Raw genomic sequence first — 25,194 nt, forward strand, 5'->3', positions numbered from 1 at the left:
GAGGCTGTGCACTGGTAGTCCGTCTCAATTCTAAGATAGCTGCTGGCAGGAGGGGCAGGCCTCAGTGGCAGCTCACTGAGGCAGCTGTTAAAGATGAGGAGGATGAGATGAAATGCGCAGATCCACGGGGACTCTGCACCCCCCACCATTCATCTTTCCTTTCTCCAGTGCTCATCTCTTGTCTTGCTTCCCTGTCCCTTCTCCATCCGCCCCCCTGCCTCTGGCTAATCCCTCTGATTAAGCTAATCAAGCAGAATGTCGGTTTGGGGCAGGATTGGTTGAGGACAGGCGTGTGGAGCGGACAGAGCAGAGCCAGAGCCTGCTGTGGTGCAGCTGTAATGATGAGTAATGGTGTCTGAAGCAGAGAGCAGCGCTGGTTTTAACAGGATTAGACTGCTGTACGGAGCTATATTGTTAAAAGGAATCAGATATTAAGCCAGTTATTCTCAGACACCTTTGACATGACTGGATGAAACAATTTTTTGGAACCAAATTCTTCCTCTGTGATTGATTCTGTTCTATGGGAAGGCTTTTTTTGGCTCAGCTGTCAGAATACAGATCAGTCAAAGCCGTTACGTTTTGTTTTTTTTGCTGTTAGGAAGAACGAAACATCCTTCAAATCAGCAGCCACTCGAGGGACGTCTCCTCTCTGTCCTGCATCTGTCCCCTCAGAAGTGAGATCTCCCCTGTGACATTGTTTCATTCATGTATGTCGAGCTTATGATCTATGTTTAGTGACGCAGATATTACTTTTCCAGTCCGGCCCCAGAGCCCTGTCTTGCTTGATCTGATGTCTTTGCAGTTCCCTTTGGAGATCCAGGCAAGGCCACAGGACACAAATGCCCTCTTGTGCACTTGAAACTGTACACTCTGCTTGACAGGGACACGAAGACGTCCAATCCCAGCGTTCACACATGACAGCAGTAATTAGGCCTCATCCGTTCACGTGTAGCCCTCTCTTGGGGCCCTCGCCGTTCTCCTATTGAACCTACAAGCTGGGAATGTTAGAGCTCTGTTCTGTTTCTTCAGGCAGGGGTATTTTTTCTCTTGTTTCACCCCTCTGTAACCTCAAAGTCTGAGTTTGTAAAATCAGCTGCAACTGTTGCTGTCTCCTTTTCCACATTAGTATTCCACTCTTAAGCTGTACCGAAGAAGGTAAAAATACCCTGGACTTGTCGGTAAGAATCCAAATTTTTGCTTTAAAAGAAAATAGCTTATCCGCCTTCACTAAAAACAGACTAATCATGGTTTTAGTTCAACCTACCCATTTTCTTTTTTGCACTTGCAGCAATGTTGACTGTTGCATTTCCCCAGCCACCCTCTCTCAGATCCCAGGTCTTCTTAAGGGGGAATGAGATGTGTTCTTCCAGCGTGCTTGGGGATACACTCGGTTTTTCTCTAAATTAGAAGAGTCCAGAATATCTTAAAGGAAGCACTGAGGAGGCATCCTGAAAACAAGATGCAATTTGATGAATGAAATGAATGAAAAATGAGCAACAGAAGTGAAGTTTGTGGGGGTGCATTTCCCTGAAAAAGAAATCCCTTTCTGCTGGTATTTTCCTTTGTTTACTCAGATTTTGCCAGGTCGGCTGTGTTTTTCATCTGCAGCCAAAGAATGTGTAGACACCAGCCAATTAGTGTAGTGACCAAATAGTGCTAAAAGTAGGATTCTAACCATCAGTTCACCCTCTCTGGAAAAGCAGTAGTGATCAAAATATTATTGAAGAAAATATGATGATTGCAAACTTTCCAATTCTGTACAATCTTTAGAATTCAGTTCTATCGAGCTGAATGTAATGGATTATAAAGCAGTTAAATCCAATTTCAATCCAGCTCCATCCAACTGTAATTCTGTTCAGTATAATTGTATTCGTATAAATGCCAATTCATAAACCGTAGTATTGCAAAAGTAAACCAAATGGCTCACATTCAGTATCTAAAGTATGAAAGAGACAGATCAGAGCAGATAAAGGTGCAGATGAAGTCCTTCATATGTTTGTGTTTTATCATGCTGCCCCCAAAAGGCAAGAAATATTACAAACTAGAGATTTGAGAATGGTTTTCTTTTATCTTTTTACATCTAAAGACAGTGCCGGTCCTCCTCCACAGAGCCAGACACGTTGCACAGCCATGTTTCTACAGAAGCCCAGAAAGGACAAACCAAACGCTGGCTTGAAAGAGGGATTTTTCATTCAATGAAACCAAATTCAGTTTAATTATACTTTATTTATCCTATACTGCTGCAGTATAAATAATTGTTATAGATGGATAATTGAATAAAATTTGATTAAAAATCATGTTTTTATTGAATTTTTTGCATATTGAAAATATTTTTTTTCTAAGGATTTGTGCTTCGTGTCCCCTTCAGAGCCCATGCGTGCCTTGCGAGGCCTTACGGCCACTGAGATCCAGCCTCGGCAGCTGGCCCTGCAGTGGGAAGCGCTGGGCTACAACCTCACCCGCTGCCACACCTACTCTTTGTCCCTCTGCTACCGCTACTCCATGCCAACGGGGGGCAGTGGAGGGAACAACGCCACCGTCAGAGAGTGCCTGTCGGTGGACCGCAACACTTCCCACTACATCCTGAGGGACCTGCCACCCTTTCGTGCGGTCCACGTGCGGCTGGCGCTGGCCAACCCGGAAGGCAAGAAGGAGAGCAGAGAGGTCACCTTCCAGACGGAGGAAGACAGTGAGTGGACACTTTCAGTTTACTTCAATGCATGCATTGAGATGCAGAGGTTTGCTGATACCATGCAAATGTATTAACTGCGACATCATTACTGAAGACATGGAAGGTTCTTTATGTATGCTCTTTATTTTCATGTCTACTCAGCTTTGGAACTTAGATTTGCAGTTGTGCCTTCATGCTGAGATAATAATTGCACATTGCTTCCACAAATCCATGCCTTTAGTCATCCAGTCCAAGCAACAAAAAAAAAGGAGAAAAAAAAGACAAATATTGACTCACAAAATAAGCTGGATCAGCATAACTAAAGAGAACATCAGCCTTTTAAATGGAGACTAGTGGAACATTAATCAGCTCAAGCCTCAGCCGGTAGCATAATGGTGAAATGATTTAGCTTATCTTTGTATTAATATTTTCCTGTGTACATCAGCAGATTATGTGCTGTCTGGTGCACATATCCAGCCAGCGGAAATACAGAGGGTCAAACACCTATTGTTGTGTAGAATAAGCGAGACTTTGCTGTGGAATTTTATACCACTCTGGAATATTCTTATTCCAGTAGAAAGAATCAGAGGAAATGATGGTCACGGTATGTCGTTTTTTCTCTGAACATTTGCTAAACGTGTAGGATTGATCTACATTTATTCATTAAAGCAGCACTTAAAACACCAAGTAGTGAGGGAGACATGAACAATGCACACAGCTCTCTTAATTATCTCCTCCTACACACTGCCGTGTTCAAGGCAGGAGAAAATGCATTTCCATAACTGAATAACATATAGAACGTAGCCGTGAGTTGTGATTTTAGCGATTAGATTTGACTGCTTTGCGAGTGACAACTTAAAGCTTATGAGTCAGAAAAACAAGCTGGGATCCCCCCCCATACTTCACTTGATAGTTTGAATATCATGTCAGAACCAAGTTTTATTTTTGAGCCACTAATGCCAGTCCTGACAGCCCCCCTGTCACCAGCAGAGCCGCCATCACCTTCACAACCACGGTAATTGAGCTGCATCCGCTGACAGTTGCTGTTGCCTGTCTCCTGTTGAGCTCAACAATCAAAGACTCGAACAGTGAAAATCTTGTGCTGCGTCACTGCTCTGAGCAGATTTGGCTGTCATGGATACGGCGGGATCATCTTTTAGGATGCTTTGCCTACCTGAGCTTCAGTGTATCTTTTTTAACCCAGAAAATGTTGATGTTGAACAGCATTTAGTAATTCTGTCTTTTTAGAGATAAAGCCTGTAGGTGTTCCTTTATACATGGGAGACCTTCTGGAGAGCAGTGTGGTGCAATAGATTACCATCGCTCATGCTAAGAGGTTCATAGTAACTGTGAGATATCTCAAGTGGCAAAAAAAGACAAACATAACTGGAAAAGAGAAAATCAATAAAGTGATAACAAATGTCAAAGCAGGTTATGATTCCATTGTCTATACCAGCATCAGCATCTTCCGGCTACTTAAAACCTATTATCCTCTTAAGACCACAGTGTTGTTATTAGACAGTTAAAGCCAAGATCTCTATTCATTCCGAGGGCTGGGAGCAAACGGGTCCGCTCCGTCTCTCTGTCCCACCTCCTCCTCCATCCTTGTCCCAGCACCTTCTCGCTCTGTCAGAGGCGTTTTCACCCCCTGGTGTGTCTGTGCAAAGGGTCCAAAAGCTTGAGACCCAAGTGAAGTGTTTGTTTCAGCAAAGTGTTGTTTTGTCTCCTGCTATAGTTCCTGGCGGCATCGCTCCGGAGTCTCTGACCTTCACTCCGCTCGATGACATGATTTTCCTCAAGTGGGAGGAGCCTGTGGAGCCCAACGGTCTTATCACGCAGTACGAGGTACGTTCATGCCAAAACTCCACAATCCGCTCTAATATAGCTGCTACATAACACACTAATCCTCTCCAGGTGTAGGATGTTATTTTCCACATGCCAATATCTATTTTACTCAGCCTCCTACAGTACAAAACAAGAAAAACTCTGCTCCATGCTTCTAGGACTGTACTGCTCTCCCTCCACGATTCCCTCCAGGGTTGTTTTTCTTGTATCTTGCCCAAACCTTGAGCACGAGGCTGAGCCAAGAGAGAGGAGAGGACCCACTTTTCACAGTTCACAGGATTTACTGTACACGTTCACATGGTAATGAGGTTGAGGCACAGAGTTTAGGCTGTAATTACATGGGGGACAACCGTTCTAATTATTTATTTGGCTAACGGATGCCTCCACAAGGGGGCAGCTTTAAATGTTTCGAATGAATTATTGATGGCCTCGTATTCACTACAGACCTTGGTAGCCTGGGCTTTTTTCTGTGAAAACCCACCGTAGTTTAACACATGGTCACTGCACAAGGAGAGAAAAAACTCGTTTAAATTCACAAGTAGAGAGCTGAGTAATGCTGGAACCTTGGTGCACTTACATATAAACTACGAGCCGAGAGATCAGAATAATTCAGTCAAAAAGACAATTGTTTACCTTTAAATTGTCACCAGAAGCCTTTGTTTTTGCTGCATGTGTTACTATATTAAAAGATGTCAGCTGTCGATGAGTTCCATTAAAGGGGAACTCCAGTGTTTTTAAACCTAGACCTTATTTCTGGCATGAAATACGTTGATCTACTCACCGAGAACAGTTTGGCGAAAGACGGCGTCCTTCGGAAGCTATTTAGAAAATTCGCCATCGGCATATATCCATATAACGGAGTGAACAGGGCAGGGACGATGCAGCCTCTAAATAAGGCATTATCTGTCTTTATTTCACCAATACTTGAAGAAGAATGAATGAACGAACATGTACTATAGCGCTGTTAGCTCATAGCTGCTGTTATGTGGCTATGGGAGAGCTAACAGAGGGATTTCTACATAGGCACTCTATTGGGACCACTTCATCCACACGCCCCCCTGGAGCACAGTTTATTTACTCCGTGCTCTGTGACAGTCGGCTAACTTCACACGGAGTTTGCTACGGCTAGTTTTGTGCAACATGGCAGGATATTTATCAGATTTTGACAACGTGAACGCCGACTTTGAGTGAGATGGACGTTCTTACTGGAGTGAATGAGCTGTGCTGCAGCCTTGCGTGTCGATGAAGTCGTCTTTTATTTAGACTGAACAAGGCAGAACGTGACGTTGAGCAGTGAGTTTGTTGGCAGTGAACGTCTCATGTTAAATTGTGCCTGTACTCACTCCTCCAACTTCGCATTTTGGTCATGTAAATGATTTCTGCACCAGTTAACGTCATAGATACAACCAAAGAAGACTTTGCACTGCGGGAAGCCAGAGGAGAGCACTGGCAATGTAGGACGAACCAGCACGAACGATGTCATCCGAGGTGGTGCTTCCACATCAGATTTTGCTCTGCTGCTCTGTTTTCTTTCAGGTTTCTTTTGGGATTCGGACATTTTACTGTTGCTGGTTGCTTTTGAAGTTGCATTCTCCCAGTAGCTACCAAAGTTATCTTGTGTTTGTGCAACATCAGTTGTGAGGCTAAAGCATTTCATTGTGATATAGCATCAACAGGTGAAGGTCGGTTGGCCCTGCATCAAAGGAGATCTGCAGTCAGTGGAATATAAAAGAGCTTGAGATAAACTGTTAAACGATTCATTATTATTGAGTAATTAAAAGTAATCGCCTTATCAAGTCCTACACTTCCCTACAAGTAACTGATGATGTATATGTCATCACTGTGTCATTTTATTTACTGGATGGGCTTTGTCATAGCATGCACGAGATGTGAGAGTATCACAAGGCTAAAACAAGACAAGCTGCACTGGAGACAAAGAACAGAACATCCTGAAGGAAAGTTCTTAAGATTTAAGAATCTCGTTTTACAGACACTTTCATCCAACAGTTATAAAAAGAAACAACATCATATTAAGCTTCAGTCATACTCGTATCCCCCAGAATCTGATTATGGGTTTTACTTCATCCTATAATCCAGAAAATTGTGTTAAATCAGGCCAGCGGTGCTGGAGGAAGACACTGAGGCATATAAACTACTGCAGTCCGCTCGTCAGTGGCCAACTCCAGTGCAGATTGATTAGTCCTACTCAGAGAGACAGCTTTTTGCAGAAGTTTAAGATTGATTAAGAGGCGGATCTCATTTCTTACAGAAAATGCCATCTATTTTCCAGGCTTTCAGGTCGTTTCAGTTACGAGTGCTCTGTAAAGCATCTCACAGACACCTTGTAGGCTTATAATGGCTTTTATAGAAGCAAGAATGGAATCTATCTCCCACTTTGCTCTGAATCAAACACTGCTGCTTTAAACATTTGAAATCATTCATGTGGTTTTCATGAACTGAAGGTGTCAACGGGATCATTTTCCTCGTCACTGTTCCTGTTAGTCATGATGCTCTGAAGGTCGCTGTGATGGTCGACCTCTTCATTCTCCACTTTGTTCCACACATAACATGTATTCGCATTTCACAGGGGATGCAGCCTGACAGCTCTGGCAGTTAATAATTAATAAATCAAATACTTATCCCATAAAATATCTCAATAGCTTTACACTTCAACACCAAAGGGTTGTGTGGGAATGTAAAGTTCCTAAATGAAGAACCTCAAGGCCTTAATACACTGGTAAACCTGCTAATTGGCTTTTGATTGCATTGGGAAAGGGTTTAATCAGAATTCAGCGCTGCATCAAATCACTCTGCAGTGGTCACAGGTATTCACCTGATTAGGCCCCAATCGACATTAATGAGAACACAACATCTGGGTGCACTAATTTTCAATGTGTGTGCGGTGGTTGGGGCGACAACAGTGCTCATAATTCTTTACTGTAATGTCTTACACTGAGGCTGTAAAACTGACGGAACAACTGTGTGGGGCAGTGAATTCAAATTCAAAAATAGATTAGCCTAATTATCTTAGAAAGTCATGCTCATCAAAAGGGCTTATTGTTGTCCAACACAGCCTGTAGGATGCTGTGACACCATCCCTTCATCTAGTTGTAGTTTGAGGCTTGTCCCCTGGCAGGTGGTGATTATTGGACTGGTTCTGATGATACTGTACTGAGCACTGAGCGTAAAGATGCTGCTACCAGCAAGGGGATAGATTAAATCAGCATTTTACCAGATGTTCCTAGTCTAAAAGAACTTTGTGGTACTTTTAGTGTGAAAACAGCATTTACAGATCAGGGATGTCCAAAGTCGGTCCTCGAGGGCCGCTGTCCTGCAGGTTTTAGATGTTCCTCTGCTTCAACACACCTGATTCAGATGAAATGGATCTCTTCAAAAGATTGTTAAGTTATGCACAAGCCTGCTAATGATACCTTGATCTAAATCAGGTGTGTTGAAGCAGGGAACATCTAAAACCTGCAGGACAGTGGCCCTCGAGGACCGGATGTGGACATCCCTGACTTAGATGATGAGTAAGTGTGGTGTGAAATGGTTTGATGGAAGGATTTTTTGAAGGATTTCCCTGAAAAAGACGAAAAAGACCTCAGCATATCGAAGAAATTTAAGTAACTGTCCATTGTTCATGAAATGTTTTTATTACCAATCTCTTGTACAGCAAGTTTTAGTCTTCAGTATATAGTCCCTGAAAACCTTTTCCCATATAGAGACTAACAATGCAGCTAGAATACATGCGGGCTGTTTAATCCGAGCCCGTCTTTTCTCTGTCTGCAGATCAGCTACCAGAGCATCGAGTCCTCGGACCCGAGCATTAACGTGCCCGGTCCCCGTCGAACCGTGTCCAAGCTGAGGAACGAGACCTACCACATGTTCTCGGGTCTGCATCCTGGAACCACCTACCTGGTGTCTGTCCGGGCCCGAACTGCCAAGGGCTTCGGCCAGACAGCGCTTACTGAGATCACCACTAACATCTCCGGTGAGGTTTTGTGCTGATTGCTGCCGTTTGTAGTCGTGTGTGTGTGCGTGTGTGTGCGTGTGTGTGGGTGTGTATAAATGCTATAGCATATTACTGAAACACTGTTTCAACAGAGAAAACCAAACAAAATATACAAAACAGTTTGGGAAATAGCACAGAAAACTGAGTAATGACTTGTAATCCTCTAATTATTTTTTTATATTATACAAATTATCTTTGTTGTTCTTCAGGCAAAGAGCTTTCAGATACACACTGGCTTCGATTCACGGGGAACAAATTACAGCAAACTCCAAACATTGGGCTCGAATGGTTTGGGTAAAAACAGCTTTGTCTACGTTTAGGTGACACAACAGTTCAGAAACCAAAGAAGCTGTCTTTGTGAGGGAAGAGGTCGCAGGCATGGATCATGAAATTGGTGTGAAAGATGTGCTGGAAATGTGAAACATTCTCTCCTCGATTGGATGTCAACAATTTGTTTTCACTAATTGGGTTTTCTCTGAAATTCCACTGTGTGATGTTCCCATAAAGCATGCAGGGGTAAACAGAATGTGTGGATGGTTTGAAATTATCCAGGAAGCCGTAATGAAGTACTGAAAAAGGCGTGCATTCTGAGTAGCTCTGCTGATCACTTTCTCCTTTTTCTTTATTTCAGAAATTACATTAGAAAAAAAAATCCCTTCGGCCTGAAAATGGCTGCAACATGATGTTTTTTACATGGCAAAGTTCACTGTTCCAGCAGATTGCTTCATTGTGTTGATTCTACAAATGTAGGGATAAACACTGTTAACATTTTGAAATGAATGATCCCATAACAGTCTGAAAGCATTTCAAAGCTGAGGCAGTAAACCAGACAACTGGTTCAGCAGTAGGAAAACGCCACTTCACTCTCAATCTGCAGCAAGATTTTTACTCGCGTGTGTGATTCAGTTTGTGACCGTTGTGTTCTTCTCCTGCAAGAATATGAACAGTCTGTGAAACGTAAAGGAAAAAAACTAATGCAATTATTTGCAAATATCATAAACCAATATTTTATTCACAAGTGAACATAGAAAACATGTAAAACGTTGAAAGTGAGGCAGTTCACCAGGCATCCCCTCTTCTTTTAACAACATCTGGGAACTGAGGAGACCAGCTGTCGGACCGTTGTGAGAGGAATGGCGTCCCAATTCTTGTCTGATATAGGATTCTAACTGCGCCACAGTCCTGCAAACTCTGCAAAGCCATGCTGTTAAAATGTCATTGTCTTGCTGAAATATGCAAGGCCTTCTCTGGAAAAAGACGTCATCTTAACAGGAGCATGCCAGTTGCCTATTCCATAGGTACTAATGCACCTCCACACCATCAGAGGTGCAGGCTTTTGAACTGAGAGCTGATAACAAGCTAGATGTTCCCTCTCTCCTTTTTGTGATTTGTCTGACCACAGAACAGCTTTACACTTTGCTAAGACAGCAGTCTTTCTGGATGTCTTTACATGTGGCTTCTCCTTCTTCTTCGTCTTCTTCCTGTATTTGTAGATGGCACGATCATGTGATTTTAATGACAGAATTTTGGATATTTAAAGCAGTGCATGAGGGCCTTGAAGATCAAGGGTATCCATTACCTTTTGTGGCCTTGTCCCTTGCACACAGAGATGTCTCCTGATTATCTTAACCTTTTGATTATATAATGCACTTTAAGGGAATTTATTGTGAGGAACAATATTCTGAAATTGGCCCACAATCTATAGATGCAGTATTTTGCTGAACCTCTGCCCATCTTTATCTCTGAGAGACTCTGCCTCTGTAAGGTGCTCTTTTTATACCCAGTTATATTAGACCTGTTTCCAGTTAACCTAATTACTTGCTCCATAGCTTTCTGTATTCTTTCTTAGTACCACTTAACTTTTCTGAGACGTGTTGCTGTCATAAGTTAAAATAGCTCATTGTTAGCTTTGATGTTAGCTGCATAGTTACATCTTCATTTTTTAACTTCACTTTGGATAAAAGCATCTGCTAAGTGCATAAATATAAACATAGTAACACAATTCACACACTGAATCAGCCTGTTCTGCATCCTTCTCTATGATCCGTGCCTGTTCCATCTGATTTAGATGGAGGCCTATGCGGGCTCACAGCTATAAGTGCATAAAACACAACCTACACCATCACATTCTCCATCCTGGCTGCGCTACAAGGACTCCCATGTAAGTAGCAAGCATGAAAGTGCAAAGCTGTACTCTTATCCCCTTGGTAAGTCATTGGGTTTAACCACCTGACATGCACTGGCTCAAACACTCCCTGACACAGCTCGTGTAACGCAGATCTTGTCTGTGTTTTTCAGATGACGGGTTACACAAGCAGGTTTTTACGACAAGCGGCGATATCCTGCCTGAGAAGCCGAAACATTCGCCTCTTCCATTCCACAGCGTTTCGGTCTGAGCGCATCTGTTGTACTAGAAGATGGCCGTTTGCTCCACTACATACTCCAATTAATTCGCTTTATGTAGTAAACAACGATGGAAACACTCAACCTCATTGTCCCCAGAGCTTTGCTTAGGTTGTGCAGCTTTGAGATCTGTCCTAATTATGCTATAAGAGCCTCTTGTTTCCTCTGTAGTTGGCTACTGTTTCTAGTCATCATCAGTCAATGGCACTGTGTGGGAGGCCTCCACACACAAGTGCGCTATGAACATGTTGGGTAATGAATAAAGATAGCTTACTGTATCTTCTCATGTGGAGGTGAAAAAAGCAACAAGCCTGTTTAAAGCCCCTAAATCCTGTTCAACATTTCCCAGGAAGTGATTTAAAGTGATTCTGGCCTTCTTCTGCAGCGTTTAATCTTTTTTCTGGCTCTGGCCTAACCAGTTTTTTTTTTTTTCTCAGCTCCAGTGTTTGACTATGAAGACATCCCCTCTCCGCTGAGTGAGTCGGAGAGCACCATCACCGTGCTGCTGCGCCCGGCCCTGGGGCGAGGAGCTCCTGTCAGGTACCGCTAACACATGATGCTCATCCAGGGCTCCTGCACACTGTATTATATAAAGCTGCAGTCAGGCAGAGCTCTGGGAAGCATCAGGATGTTGTCCTTTAAGCAAAACATACAAAAGATCTGAAAGGTGTTTTTGTCATGCTAAGCGAGTCCTAATTGAGTCTTCATTGGCGCAGGATAGTTTATGCAGCAAACACGTAGTGCTTCAAATAGCTTAGGTTTTATTTCTAATGTTTGCTCAGTCTAAATTAAACATCCCAGGGCTGCAGGAACAACAGCAACACCATATTTCCTTCTTTTTCTTCGAGTTTTAAATAAATATTTCACGTTTCTCTCTCATCATCTTCATTTAATTTATTAACATTAGGGCTGTCAAACGATCATTTTTTTAATCGTGATTAATCGCATCTTTCCAGAGTTAATTCATGATTAATCTCTATATTAAAAACATAGACTTAGAATCAAATAAACGCAAAGAAAAAATGTCTTTAATCTTTTATTTCTTCTTTCAAATAAAAAAGTGCATTGCAGACCCACTTGACATAAAATGACACAACAATGTGGGCTTAAAACTGAAGAGGGAGTAGACAACAAACAGAACAGGGCCTAATGACAGTTAAATGAACGAAAAACTGCAGTCATTAGACACATCAGACTCAGAACTCTGAACTCTTAGTGACTTTTCTCCTATTCATTAAGCCAATTGCTAAGGCTGCGATTAATTGCAATAATTAAAAAAATTATCGCGATTAACGCGTTAACTACGACAGCCCTAATTAACATACATCAGTTCTTGTTTTTCAGGCCAGCAACACATTAAAAAATATGTCGAAACTTTATTTAATATAATAGAATAATAGTTTCAAACAGATGATGTCAGCAGATGACAGTAGATATGAGTACGAGTAGAAAATCTTCAGTTTGTCAACAGAAAAACCCCAAAAACTTGCAAGTGTTTAGTAATCACGTGCCTCAACGAAAGATCCGAAGGGATTTGCACATTTTTCCCTCTTACAGTGTGAAATATGATCAAAGTGTTCAAGCATTCTGCAGGAATGGCACAGAGATGGACTCTCTCTGGCCCTCAGATGTCATTCAACAATAGCTGAGACACGAACAAGGGAAACCTTTGTGGAGCGTTACAATACGGAGTGGCTTTCATACACATCAGCCTTATGTTAACCATGAATAGAAAAATCTGGATTGAAAAGAAATGTTGATGGAAAAGCTAGATGTCAAATTCTCTCCAAATGGATGTTGAGCATTAAAAAACAAAAGTACGAGAAAGAACACCAAATGGCTTTTTTTTTCTTTTTTTCTCTTCCAACTTCCAACTCTTCCAATTTTGGACTGAAAACAAAAAATGCACGTTGTTTACTAAATTTGAATATGAAAAATACACATGTATACTTATCTCTAAAGTATAGATAAAATTCCAAAGCTGAGCTACAGTTCAGGGGGAGATTCAGGAGTGCATCCTCGGTCGAGGACAATGCGTTTTAATGAAACTGATCCTGACTAAAATTCCACGGGTTAGTGGTATTTCAACTCTCCACCGAGGTCGATGGTATTTGGCCCTGTAGTTTTTGTGGAATTTAAACAGACAAATGATCAAGCTTCCGCTCAGCGATCATTACAGGCCAACAGCCTCATCTTAAAACTGTGTGATTCTGGATTATTTCTGAATTCAGTGTAATGTCACAATGTTCTAATATCTCAGCATGATAATACCTGTATATATATTCAACTAATGATGGCAAAGTGGCGGCCGAAGTGCTTATAAACCAGAGCTTTCTTGTGGGTTGTTTGGTTAAAGAGGTCTTCGTACGTTTGTACTAACCCCCTCGTTCTCCTCTCCCAGTGCCTACCAGGTGGTGGTGGTGGAGGAGGATGGCTCCCGGCAGGTGAGGAGGAGGGAGCTGGGCACCGTGGACTGTTTCCCCACCCCAAACTCACACAACGAGGCCCAGGCCAAAGGGGCCCGGCATTACTACACAGCGGAGCTGGCCCCCAGCAGCCTGCCAGAGGCCACGCCTTTCACTGTGGGAGACAATCACACCTACAACGGCTACTGGAACAGTCCTTTAGACCCCACCAAGAACTACCTCATCTACTTCCAAGCCACCAGCAACTTCAGAGGGGTATGAACTATTCAGCTGCCTACGCAGGCTTTTGATCCTGCAGCTCAGACACACAGCTTTTATGTTTCAGCAACCTTGACAGTCAATTTAGATTAGCATCGGGCAAGTCAGATGGTAGGAGGCAATACACTGGAGGTTCCACTACAGAGGAAGCAGCTGGGAGCTTAAACAAAGCTTTATTACCAGATGGATTGATATATATTCTGCTTTTTTTTAAACACAACAAAAAGAATAAGCCAGAACCATTTAGGAGCAGATAATAACCTGCAGAATGCAGTTTGCACTTGTGCATTTTTTAGAATCGATTAGTTCTCAGATTGCCTCACACTGTTCAGGCTCTGTTTAAGTTTTATGAGTTCTCAAAAAACGATCTAACTCTTCCTTCCAGGGTTAAAAAGATTAGAAAGGAGCCCTGTATGAAGCTGTGTGTGTGTTTGGCTGGCTGCAGCTTTTCATTAAGATATCAACACTAGCTTGATGTGAAAGTCCTCTCCTCCGAGGTTGGAGCTGGTGTCCTCTGGGTGCTGCTGGGTGGGCCGCAAGAGCCAGAAAGACCACAACCAGCGTCTGGTTTGGTTTGGAAACGAGAAACTTTACGTCTCGCTCAAATCGCTCCGCTTTGATTTGAAATCCCCATCATGGACCTCTCCCATAAGACCAAATGTCAAAGCTCTGTTGGCGCCGCACCTCTGACGCAGAAGTCAGCTGACGCAACAAATTCAGAAATAGAATTGTTATTCAGCTTTTGCTCTTCTTCTTCTTTCTTTTTTGGTGAACTACATTGGGTTTCAGCTTAGATGGGCTTCATAGATTAAAAAAAAGGGGGGTTGGGGGTGTGTAATTATTTAGATATTTACTCTGCATGAATTAGATGTACGAGGCTTACTGTGGACCACGAGCCGCCATTGCACTGAAACAGTAATTACTTTGGCAAATATGCCATCAGTGGGGCTTGAAAGACGAACGATATGTGTATCCAGCTTCTCTTAAAACACGCAGGGGGGAAACAAACACACTCTCCCAGGTCATTTTTCTTTCTGTCGTGTCTGCAGGAGCTTCTTTGCTCTGACAAAAATAAGGGCTTGTTATTTGCAACAATGTCCATCCCATTAAAGATGAAATTTAACAGCGTGCTGTTATTTTCCCTGTCAACCCTCTGTTGTGTGTATAATTGCACATAATCCCTCAGTTTTATCACTTTGTGCCATTTAGATGGGAGATTGAAAGGCTCTGATCTGTGATCCAGCTCTAGTTTGGCCAAATACCCAAAATGTGCTCATTTAAATAGTCTATTATTTCATTTCCTGGGCCACTGCCTTTTTATTAGCAAAGAATAAACAGAAAAAAAAAGTTGCCACTCCTTATTTTCTAGCTAGGCCTGTTCCCTATTTGAATGGATATATCCATACTGTTAAAATGGGTGTTAAATAGGAAGGCAGGAACTTATCAGGTGGATATTTGTAATATGAGAGGTGTCACTCATGGCAACCAAATAGTATCACCCACTTACTTCCAACAACTCCAAAAGACTTTTAGCATTTTTTTTAACTGTCTCCTTTGGTTTAAGAGCCCATTTTAGTCTTCTGGTTCACTGTAATTACTCTCATCAAGCTCATTTACGGCGGCAGCAGCAGGCAGCTGTTCTCAATCAAACGTCTTACAGCAGGAAAGTTTGGAACCAGCTGGTGAACTAAGACCTAATGCTACTTTAGTTCTGTGGTTGCTGGGTATATTATACTAAATCAAATTAATGATAACATATATTCTATTATATGTGTGTGTGATTTGTTCCCAGATTTGTGTGCAGCCACAACTTTAACTGAGCTTTTCTGATAACTGTTAATCAGACTCAGAGTTGGAGGGTCACAGTAAGCCTTTTTCTTTATGGTTAAAAAAGCCACTTACAGTTGCATAAAGCTGGAATGAGGAAAGCTTTATAACGAGTTACGTGATTTATTCACAAAAGCTGTTGGATTCAGGTCCTTCCACAGCATTTCTGCTGGATTATCTGGACTTTGCAAAACATTCATTTTCTCATTCTTTAACCTTTAAAGTAACTGACTTACTGGACGACCGGGTCCTTTTGAGATTCAGTTCCTGACCTTTTCTTTGGATTTTGCTTTTCTGTCTGTGATGGAAGAACAGTGGCTTTCTCCTAACAACCTCGGCCTGCTCGGCTTTATTGCTCAGAAGTGTCTTGGTGTTGGAGTCAAACATTGTTATTAGCTTATAAGGGAGACCCTTTTAGTTCTAACATTCGCCTGAATTTGATCAATGACCAACTGTTCTATTTTTGTCTTATTTCTTTGATTTATTTTTTTTCTGTTTATCTGCTTAAAGGATATGTGGAAATCTGGTGATATTTTAGGTCATTTTCTGCGTAAATGTTGAAAAATTTCAAAGGGTTCATGCATTTTTAAGCCCTATTGTAAAGTGATTCTTTTGTGGATTATAAAAGACTCATATTTGATGAGCAGATCCAGTAATGGGATCTAAATTTAATGAAATGTGAAATGCCTTCCGAGAGTAAGGATACCTCAGTGCGCTGTGCATCTTTCTTCCTGACGCTACTAGAGGTTTGCTTGCTTTAAATTTCTCCTTTTAATAAGCTTTGACATTTCTTTTCTGAAAACCCAAAAGCCCACGTTGACGGAGAACAGGATGGCATGTGACACGCGTCTTGCTGCTGCTTTAATAACCCCTGGGGTGGGAGTAAATATGACTTATCTGTCACTCTGTGGGAGATGAGAGGAAATGAGTATCCACTTGAAACAGATTTCCAATTAAAGAAAGGTAAATTGCCAACCGTTTTAGGTGGGAAAAAGGTTTTTGACTTCAGTCTCAGAGCACAGATTAGCATAATTACCCATAAAGGCTGATTTGATGTAATTAGGCAACATTCCCCTCCATCTTCAGGATAGAGGTGACAGTTTCAGTGCGAGGAGGAGCCAGGTGACACAGTGCAGGATAGCAGGGGTCTTAGCTATCACAAGCAGAGTCGACTGTCAGAACATTTCTAATATTTATCTCACAGAGCGACATTTTAAACAAGCGCTGACCACCTGTGCTGCATCATGACACACTGGCATGATTAAGAAGCGATAAGGTGAGGTTTTTGTGTCCTCATTGCATCCAACCAAATGGATTAACTGTAACCTTTTCTTTTACCCACAGGAGACCAGAATCAATTGCATTCGGATCGCTCGCAAAGGTAAAAATGTGCCTCATGTTGCATTTTAACATGAAAACATCCTGATCAGTTTATTTGTCAGACGTGGCTGTCTCCTGAACTCTCTTTGATGCTTTACACTGTGATCTGTTGATTGCTGAACTGCTTCACGGTACATAGCACGAGGTGGTTAACATTAAAGGATGGTTATAGAGTTATAGAGAGCTCACTGTAAGGGAATCCATCTTACCAGGTTCCAAGCTACGGGTTTGTGGCCGAGGAATAGTCAACAACAAACATGTTTTAAGCATTAATTGTCTCAGAAATGGAAGGTACTTTATTATAGAAAGAGAGCAGACACAGAGCAACTTTTCTTAGTGGAAAAGATGTCCTTATAGTTCTCCTGAGTGACTCAGCAAGTCCGATTTTACCAACTGTTAACACAAGTTCCCACATGGTGGAAGGTTCATCACCTTTCAGGGATTTTTTTAACTTGTGAAACCATATTTCCATTTATAATCTTGTAATCCACGCTTGAATATGCCTCATTCAAAGCAACCTTAGAAAAGTCTGTGAACCCTAAAACTACGTGCTTCTGACTCAGTTTGAAGTACATTAAACTTTTTATGGTCATCCCTGGGCCTGAAACTGCCCTGGAGTGCCAGTTGGTGGATAAGCTGCAGTTCACAGCTTTGGTTTCCAGCCCAGCACCACGCAGTTTGTCATCACGGCCGCTTGACTTTTTTACGGGCTTTTGATTGCATCTCTGTGGCCTCTTCAACACGACAACAGATTCATGCGTGTGGCTGTACATGTGCAGGGTCACACGGAGACAATGTTAAATCCTGCAACTGTAGGGCGAGAAAAAGAGCCAAATAGTGTAGTGCTACGTTAACAGCACAAGTACTGGGGATGGGCATTTAAAAGAAAAACTAACATCAATCACCAAAGCTGCAGCAAAACCAGTTGTTGTTTGTCTTTCTGACCTCATCGCGCTGGTGGAACCGTAGTATGCTAGCATCATTCCGCATAATGCGCGTTCGACTATGATGTCCAGTTGAGTGAAATGCTGCCATGCTTCGCTTCGCTTTGTTTTGTTGCCGACACGCAAACTCCGGCCGTATACAGTCCGTATACCTCCAGTTTCAGACTGAACTGCTTCATAGCTTCTGAATTTTTTGCACATTGCCTCAGCTTCTCTGCAGTATGGCCACATTTATTTGTGATAAAACTGTCCGAGTGCCTGCTTGTGGCTTTTTATGCTGAGATATGAGATGACAGGCCAGTGACAGCTTTACCACCCGGTCCTGAGGCAAACACATTAGCAGTCTTGCAGCTTTTTAACAAGAAGCTAGTTGGAGTTTTTTGTCTAAGTCACTTGAGAATGAGTTTGAACTTTACAGTTGCCACCTTGACTTAGTTGCTTCTGAAAGATTTCTCTCTTGCCTTATATACTGCACACAGCTTTGACTACAGGGCTGTAGTTGTACGTATTGATTAAAAGTTGAGATTAGATAATACGGTTCTATTGGAGCTTTGCTTACTAAAATGTTATCATCACCCTTTAGGTAATCCTAACCACTGCTGTTTTTTTTGTTGGCTCCAGCGGTTTCAGCTTTGTGGTGCATAGACTTAGCGTTTTTTTGGGTGCTGCAGGGAGGAGGCTCCCCTGTCAGTCTCTCCTCAACAGAGACTCCTGCAGAAAGGTGAAAGCAAACATGCATCTCTGTTCTCTCTCTTTCTCACTTGAATCACTGACGCTGACATTATGGCAAACCTTCTACGGGACAGATGGCTTTGAAATCCCCAATCCAGCAGTGTTTCTCTTTCTTTTTTCTCCCCTACCCCCGAGAGAGGAAGCGACCGGGGGTGTTTGTTTTAGAGACAAATGCTGACAGAAGGGTATCAGTTCAAATAATGGGTGGAAGGCATTGGGCCAGGGGGTTGAAATGGCGTTTTCCCATCTATCCTCCCAGCTGAATTAAGTTTGTAGAGCTCTAGAGAATGGCGGCAGATGAATTGGACTCCTCACCCTGAACTCCTTCATATGTGAAGTACGATCACATCAAAGAATCCTAGCTTACTACAGTCTGCCGACATGCCACCTGAGTGCCTGAGTGAAGGAGATGGGTTGCAGGAGCTGTTTTTACTGTGGATGTGCGCATATATGACTGAGGCAGGCCGGCCCAGAGGGCTCGCTGATGTTCCATTTGTCTCAGAGGTGGCACAGAGGTGCTGTTAAAGCCGTTCCCGTTTCTCACTTCCTCTCAACAGCTTCCCACACACACATGCTGCCAGCACCTGGCTGAGCACCGCACTGGTGGGCGAGGGTCTTTTTTTTTGTCTCTCTTTTGTTCCACATGACACTCTGGCTCTTTGCTTTGTGTTTTTTTTTGTCCCCAGATGAAATATGGCCAGCATTAGCCGACAATGAGAATATGTTCATTACAAATCAAATCCTCCTGAAAGATTCCTCATTTTCCTCCAAGAGAAGCTTTCCATTCACGTCAGCTCAGGAAAGCATGACATTCACATTTGCCTCTTGGAAAATTTGAAATTTTTGCTTAAAATCTATTTGACAGCTCAAAGCAATCTCGTCATACCACCAATTCTCAAATCATTTATTCTCACTTCTTTTTCCCAGAAGTAGAGAACCAAACCTCCATTTGAAACCAGCTTCAATAAGACGTGGCAAAGAGCCCGCTTTTTTTCTCTTTCAACTTTTCTTTTTTACAGCACATCATCCTCAAATTTGGTCGATTCTGCTTCACCGTCATGTTCTTATGCTTGCATCAGTAAGCTGTGAATGATTCTAATATTGATTAGATAACTGTTGCAGTGATTGACAGCGTTCGACAGGTACATTTAATGTTCAATATTTCATTTTTAAATAATTTGCCTTGACATATTCTCCAAAGTGAATTCGGATTGAACTCTGAAATGGTACATATACACACTTCTCGTTTTCATAGAAGTGTGTGTTCGTACACATGTTAGCTGGAACTCTTTGGGAGTTCCTGCAACATTTGATAGGTGAGCAAATATGGCATTTTTTTCTCCTTTTCTTTTTTCCCTCTAGAATTTGTCTCAAGTATATTGAGAAATGTCAACTTCAGCTGTGGATGTCACAGAGAGTGTTACGGGGGGATCACACCAAAAGTGGCGGGTTGTGAGCGTCATGAGCGGCCGCCGCTCACAACCCGCCGCTTCTGCTGCCGGAAGCAGCCAAAGGGGCGGGGCTTACATGTATAGCAAATAGCAGGCACATATAATAATCCCTCCATACATCGGTTCCCTCTTTCACCATGGATCTTACTCTGGGCAGCATTCTTTGTGTTGCATCTGCATATTTGCGATGGAAACGCAGGTCCCGCTCTGCCCTTTTCCGCCTTCGGAATCCAGATTGGCCCCAATTGGCTTTCATCGCCGTCGCACGACTGCTCATTTGCATAAAGTTGAGCTTCTCTCAACTTTTGAAGCTCACAACTCTCATGAAGCTCATTAAGCCCACAACGCGCCGCTCATCGACGCCAGTTTACATTGAAAATGAATGGCAGCTGGCGGCTCAAGATGCTTTTGGTGTGAGCCCCGGTCAGGGAGTTGGATAAACAAAGTACTTAAAAACGACTAGCTTGACAGTCAACTCATCGCTGTCTTCAACACATTCAAATACTTGAATGTCTCGTATTTATCAAACTATCATTGAAGTTAATGGGAAGCTGTATTATATGCATTGTCCTTCATATATGTTTTAACGAGGGCTGTACAGTCCTAGTCGACTGGTCGACCAAAATTCAAAATTCTGTGCCTTTGTCAAACGCCTGTGTTAATGTTGTCTGTTTTGGTCTTACGCTAGCTGCTGCTTACGCTAGCTGCTGCTTATGCTAGCTGCTGCTTTTGCTAGCTGCTGCTTATGCTAGCTGCTGCTTTTGCTAGCTGCTGCTTTTGCTAGCTGCTGCTTTTGCTAGCTGCTGCCTCCGCCTGCGGTGCTGGTGCCGCCGGGCCCCTCGCTGTTTGGCTTTCAGCATACTGTTTGGGATGCTTCCTCTTCAAGTAATTGAACAGGTTCGTCCTGTTGCCACCGACGTGCAAACCGTTTCTGTACAAACTTTGCAAATTACATTTGCTTGCGCTTGATCAGTTGCGGAAAATCCAAACCAATTCCATATAATGGAGGTGGAATTTTTTTTTAGCGACCAACTCCTCCTTATGGCTTTCAGCCACGGCTCTCCATACAGCTACTGCTACACACACAAGCAAGGAGGCGGGTAAGAAAGCGCGTCACTGCCCGTAATTCGCTGATTGGTCGGTCAGGTTGACGACGTAATACGTCTGGTGCGTCGCTGCATCAGCATAGAACTGCAATTTATAGAATGGGCCCTAGACGATCCCACGATCTCTGCAGTTTGACAGATCGTTACGGGTCGTCTTCACGTTGCAATCATTCATGATTTAGTATCGTCACATTGCCCACCCCTACGCCCGCAACAACGGCAGCATCCCTCAGATACACCCAGACCACGCTGTTAAGCCTCCTCTATCATCCAAAGGTAATGCAGCAATGCACAGCTGTATTTCATTTGCACTTGTCTTGATCTGGGATGTTTAATAAAAATAATTTTCCCTGAATTGCCTTTTGTGTTTAATTGCCTTCTTGTGTTAATATCAGTACATTTTCGGTAATCATGGGCTATTATATTGCGCAGATGCACGTGATGCAAAACGCTGTCAGAGCTGTCAGACTCGAGTTTGCCCTCCCTCCCGATTAGTCGATCTTTAACACACAGACAGATCAATCAACCTTTTCCATTTTTTTATCCATTCCAAACGAAATGCATTTCATGAGATGGAATTACTAGTCATCTGATTATAGTTCTTGGGTACCTCTGGATAAGCTCTGCACACTTTAGAACTCAAAAGTTTGTATTTAGTAAAGAACGAGGGAGGGCTTGTCTTCCTCCTGAGAACAAGAGGACCTGGCTAAAGTGTTCTCTGATTTGTCCAATTCCTGGAGGTTTGTCGTGGGGTGATGATGACCCGTGAATGCACGCAACTACAGTTGCTGACAGGTGACCTAACACAATGAATTAATGAATATGCTCATACCTGATTGTGTGAGTAACTCTGTTTCTGAGTGGTTGTAGGAACGGCAGATGGACACATTCAGTTGCCCTGTGTATGACTTTAATAAAACAAAGAACAGTTAGCCCCCACAGCTCCCTTTACACTCAGTGTAACCATGATGTTTGTGTTAAAATCCATTCTCATTTCTAATGCCAGCAGAGCACAGACATTTGAAACAGTTTCACTCACCACCTGCAGTTTAGACTCAAGGCTCTTAAGTGTTGGAACAGCCTAGACTTTTTTGCTTCAGTGTCCCCGCAAAGCCAGTGTTGTACTGGGTCTTGTCGACCTGTTGTACTGGTCAAACAAATCCAAACCTTTTCTCCACTTGCTGGCCAGGTCGAAAAAAAAAGAAAAAAGAAAAAGAACCGTGCTCTGAAAAGTACTAGTAGTACTCTTGCTGAAGCAGCGCAATAACTTGGTTTTTAAAAATGGCGGCGGTGGTTAACGTGCACCCTGTAGCTCCTGTGAGCACACGCTGCCAGGAGAATTTGACCATAAAGGGGAAATCCTGCCTTTCACTCACTGAGTGAAAAGGCTGTGGAAAAATATCCCTGCAAGCGAGAGTCTGGTGTTTAAGGTAATAATACATCCCTTAACACAGCAAAGAAGCCAGAAAACCTGGAAAGGCATGGCATGGGACCTTTAAAGTTATTACATTAAGCTGTTACTGTGTACTTGCACCACGGTTGTTCCGTTCCTACTTTAATGCAAACCCTCCTGTTCTTAGCAGGGATTTTATTGTCAAACATGCATGTGATACGCAGCAGGAGAGTGGCTGTTTTAAAGTAGCTCACAGTATGTCAATCCATTATAACAACATGCTAAATACATGATTACTTCATTAAACTGATTAAAGTTGTAATCTCTCCCCGTCCCATTGGTTTGGATGCCGGCCTTTATTTGTTCCCTGTCGATCTGGCCATTATAAGAGGCCTTGCTTTTAATCGAATTCCCACATCTCATTTAAGTAAGTTAAGTAGTTTGTTTTCTGCTGTGGCTGCAATGATAACGGTGTACTTCTGTAATTGTGAAATTGTTCAGATCTGCAGCCAAAAGGAAAGGAATTGGATTTCAGTCAGTGAAAATGGTCTTTTGAACAGAAACCGAGAGCAATGGATTGGTTAAGTGGAGGGACATGACTCACGATGCACTCATGGAATAATTGCTCCCAAAATGTGCAGCATATCAAACATGCAATTATAGTAGAGGTAATTGCGTCCCTCTTTTATGTATCTATGCCTGACAAACAGGAATTGCCGAATGGTGACATGTTAAGTTTGTCCACCGTTCTCAGATCAATCTCTGTATAGTTGAACGTGCGCTTCTATAGCACAGGCAGTTCCAGGCCATTTACTGGGATTTGTTTCTGCACATCTATGTTGTTTGGAGTCTGATATCTAGCTTCTATTAGACAAATAGAATGTAAAAAGTGAATATTTTTTTTCAGCTTTGATAGTAAAGTACGTGTGGCTGGATTATTTAGGAAAGGAAAACAGTGTGAAATGCCTGAAAGTGCAGTGAATTTATCTTTTCTCTCCACTGTTCACACTTACGTCATCTTTCCTCTGGGTCCAGAATAATGCAATATGTCTTGCTTGATAAATTGTAGGCCAGTGCAATGATATTAAAAATTATTGTAAAACATGTCACCCACTATCTTTAGTACAGCTCTATTAAACCTAATGGATTTTCTGTGCGTGGCCACTGCTGGATTTTTTTTGGTGCAATGAAATTGACTCCGATAGCCAATTTCTAAATACGGCCCTAAAGGCGGAATGACTCGCCCAGCATGATTTATGTGATTGCACCAAGTCTGTCAGGTTGTATTGTCTGCCAGAAGCTACAGTCACCACCAATCCACAACTCATTGAGCCAAACTCAGTGTTCTGCTGCACTATATAGGCTCACACCCTTCTTTTTCTTCAGCAAAAGCAGTAACGTCCAGATGAAGCACCTTTGCTTTGGTAGAATACACTGAGATGTAGCCGAATCTTTATGTTGCTGCTACCAAACTTGACAGGCCTCAGACTCTCTGATAATTGTTTTTTCTCACTGTGATTTGTTTTCTCATCACTGAGGTGACAGCCTAATGAAAGGATTGATGACATAAGTACAAAGAGACTTTTACATTCACAGTTCTTTCACCTTTAGAAAACACTAAAGTGGTGATTTATAAAAAGGAATATTGATATTTGATGAGACAGAAACACACCGCGACTGTGACATACAGGTGCTGTAGGAGGGAACCAGCAGCCTGAATGAGAGCAGACATCTTTTTATTAGATAGCTGGTGAGCTTTGACTCTCCTAAGCAAAATATGTTCATCTCCCCTTTGGAGACACTCAAGTTACTGATGTTGGTGCACTGAGACAAAGTTGAAAAGTTTACAAGGTTATAAAAGATTTTGTTGTTCCACTGAAACCAGACTTTAGAAATACATGTTAATATGTTGGTCCCAACTGAACTGAGTCGCAATCGAATTCAGTGCACGTCTGACACGTACGCAGCCGTAAAGAGTCTGATTCACCGCTCAAAGTGGTATCAGTTTTCTGCCAACTAAACTGTTTGTTGCTTGTTTTGTGATGTAATAGTTTGACCAGAAATACACAAAACTAGCAGGCTGAAAGGGGGCGTATCGCCTCCTTCAGCAGAGGAGTCGGACGTGGCCCAGCCGAGCTGTAACCGTAGCTCCACTTATCTGTGGGTAAAAATGTAGGGAGCATCATACTGCCCACAAGCTCCTTGTTTCAGTGCCGCTTGTTACTTCTACTTAAGCTGGAGAGAGCCTGTTTGAATCAACCTGACGGATAAATTACAACAACGGAGTGCTGTGTAAATAACCTTTTTCCTGGTAGTGTCAGTAAGACGGTAGAAGTGGATGTAAACTCAGTTAAAAGATGCAGCATGTTAAAGACATGCTTACTGTGTCCTTGTGTGCGTTATGTATTGCTGGCCAAATTTCCCATAAAACTGTTCTTTTTTTTTTTAAATGTGGATACAGCTTTATGTAAAGGTAGTCTTGTTGGATATGAACTTTCATTACCTCATTTATTCTCTGAATGTTTGATTAAATGAGTCACCTTTGAGGCCAAGCTGTTTTTTTCCTTCATGTTGAGCGAGGCGCTGCTTGTGTGCTGCAGTGTACATATGTGCAGTGTACCTGTGTGCAGCAGTGTACCTGCGTGCAGCAGTGTACCTGCGTGCAGCAGTGTACCTGCGTGCAGCAGTGTACCTGCGTGCAGCATTGTACCTGCGTGCAGCAGTGTACCTGCGTGCAGCATTGTAC

The 25,194-nt window shown here is 42.5% G+C and overlaps 1 protein-coding gene across 2 annotated transcripts in view; it reads left to right on the top strand.

The window, feature by feature from the left end:
- Nucleotides 1-25,194, top strand: part of ptprua (protein tyrosine phosphatase receptor type Ua) — a 204,567-nt gene that overhangs the window by 129,119 nt on the left and 50,254 nt on the right. For both annotated transcript variants that reach the window (XM_072370575.1, XM_072370576.1), the window contains exons 8-13: nt 2,369-2,689; nt 4,407-4,516; nt 8,306-8,507; nt 11,369-11,471; nt 13,333-13,612; nt 16,787-16,823. In XM_072370575.1, the coding sequence (XP_072226676.1) occupies nt 2,369-2,689; nt 4,407-4,516; nt 8,306-8,507; nt 11,369-11,471; nt 13,333-13,612; nt 16,787-16,823 (1,053 nt within the window). The remainder of the gene's footprint in view (nt 1-2,368; nt 2,690-4,406; nt 4,517-8,305; nt 8,508-11,368; nt 11,472-13,332; nt 13,613-16,786; nt 16,824-25,194) is intronic.

This window comes from Leuresthes tenuis, unplaced genomic scaffold, assembly GCF_036924035.1.
Source record: "Leuresthes tenuis unplaced genomic scaffold, fLeuTen1.0.hap1 SCAF_18, whole genome shotgun sequence".
Taxonomy (NCBI): domain Eukaryota; kingdom Metazoa; phylum Chordata; class Actinopteri; order Atheriniformes; family Atherinopsidae; genus Leuresthes; species Leuresthes tenuis.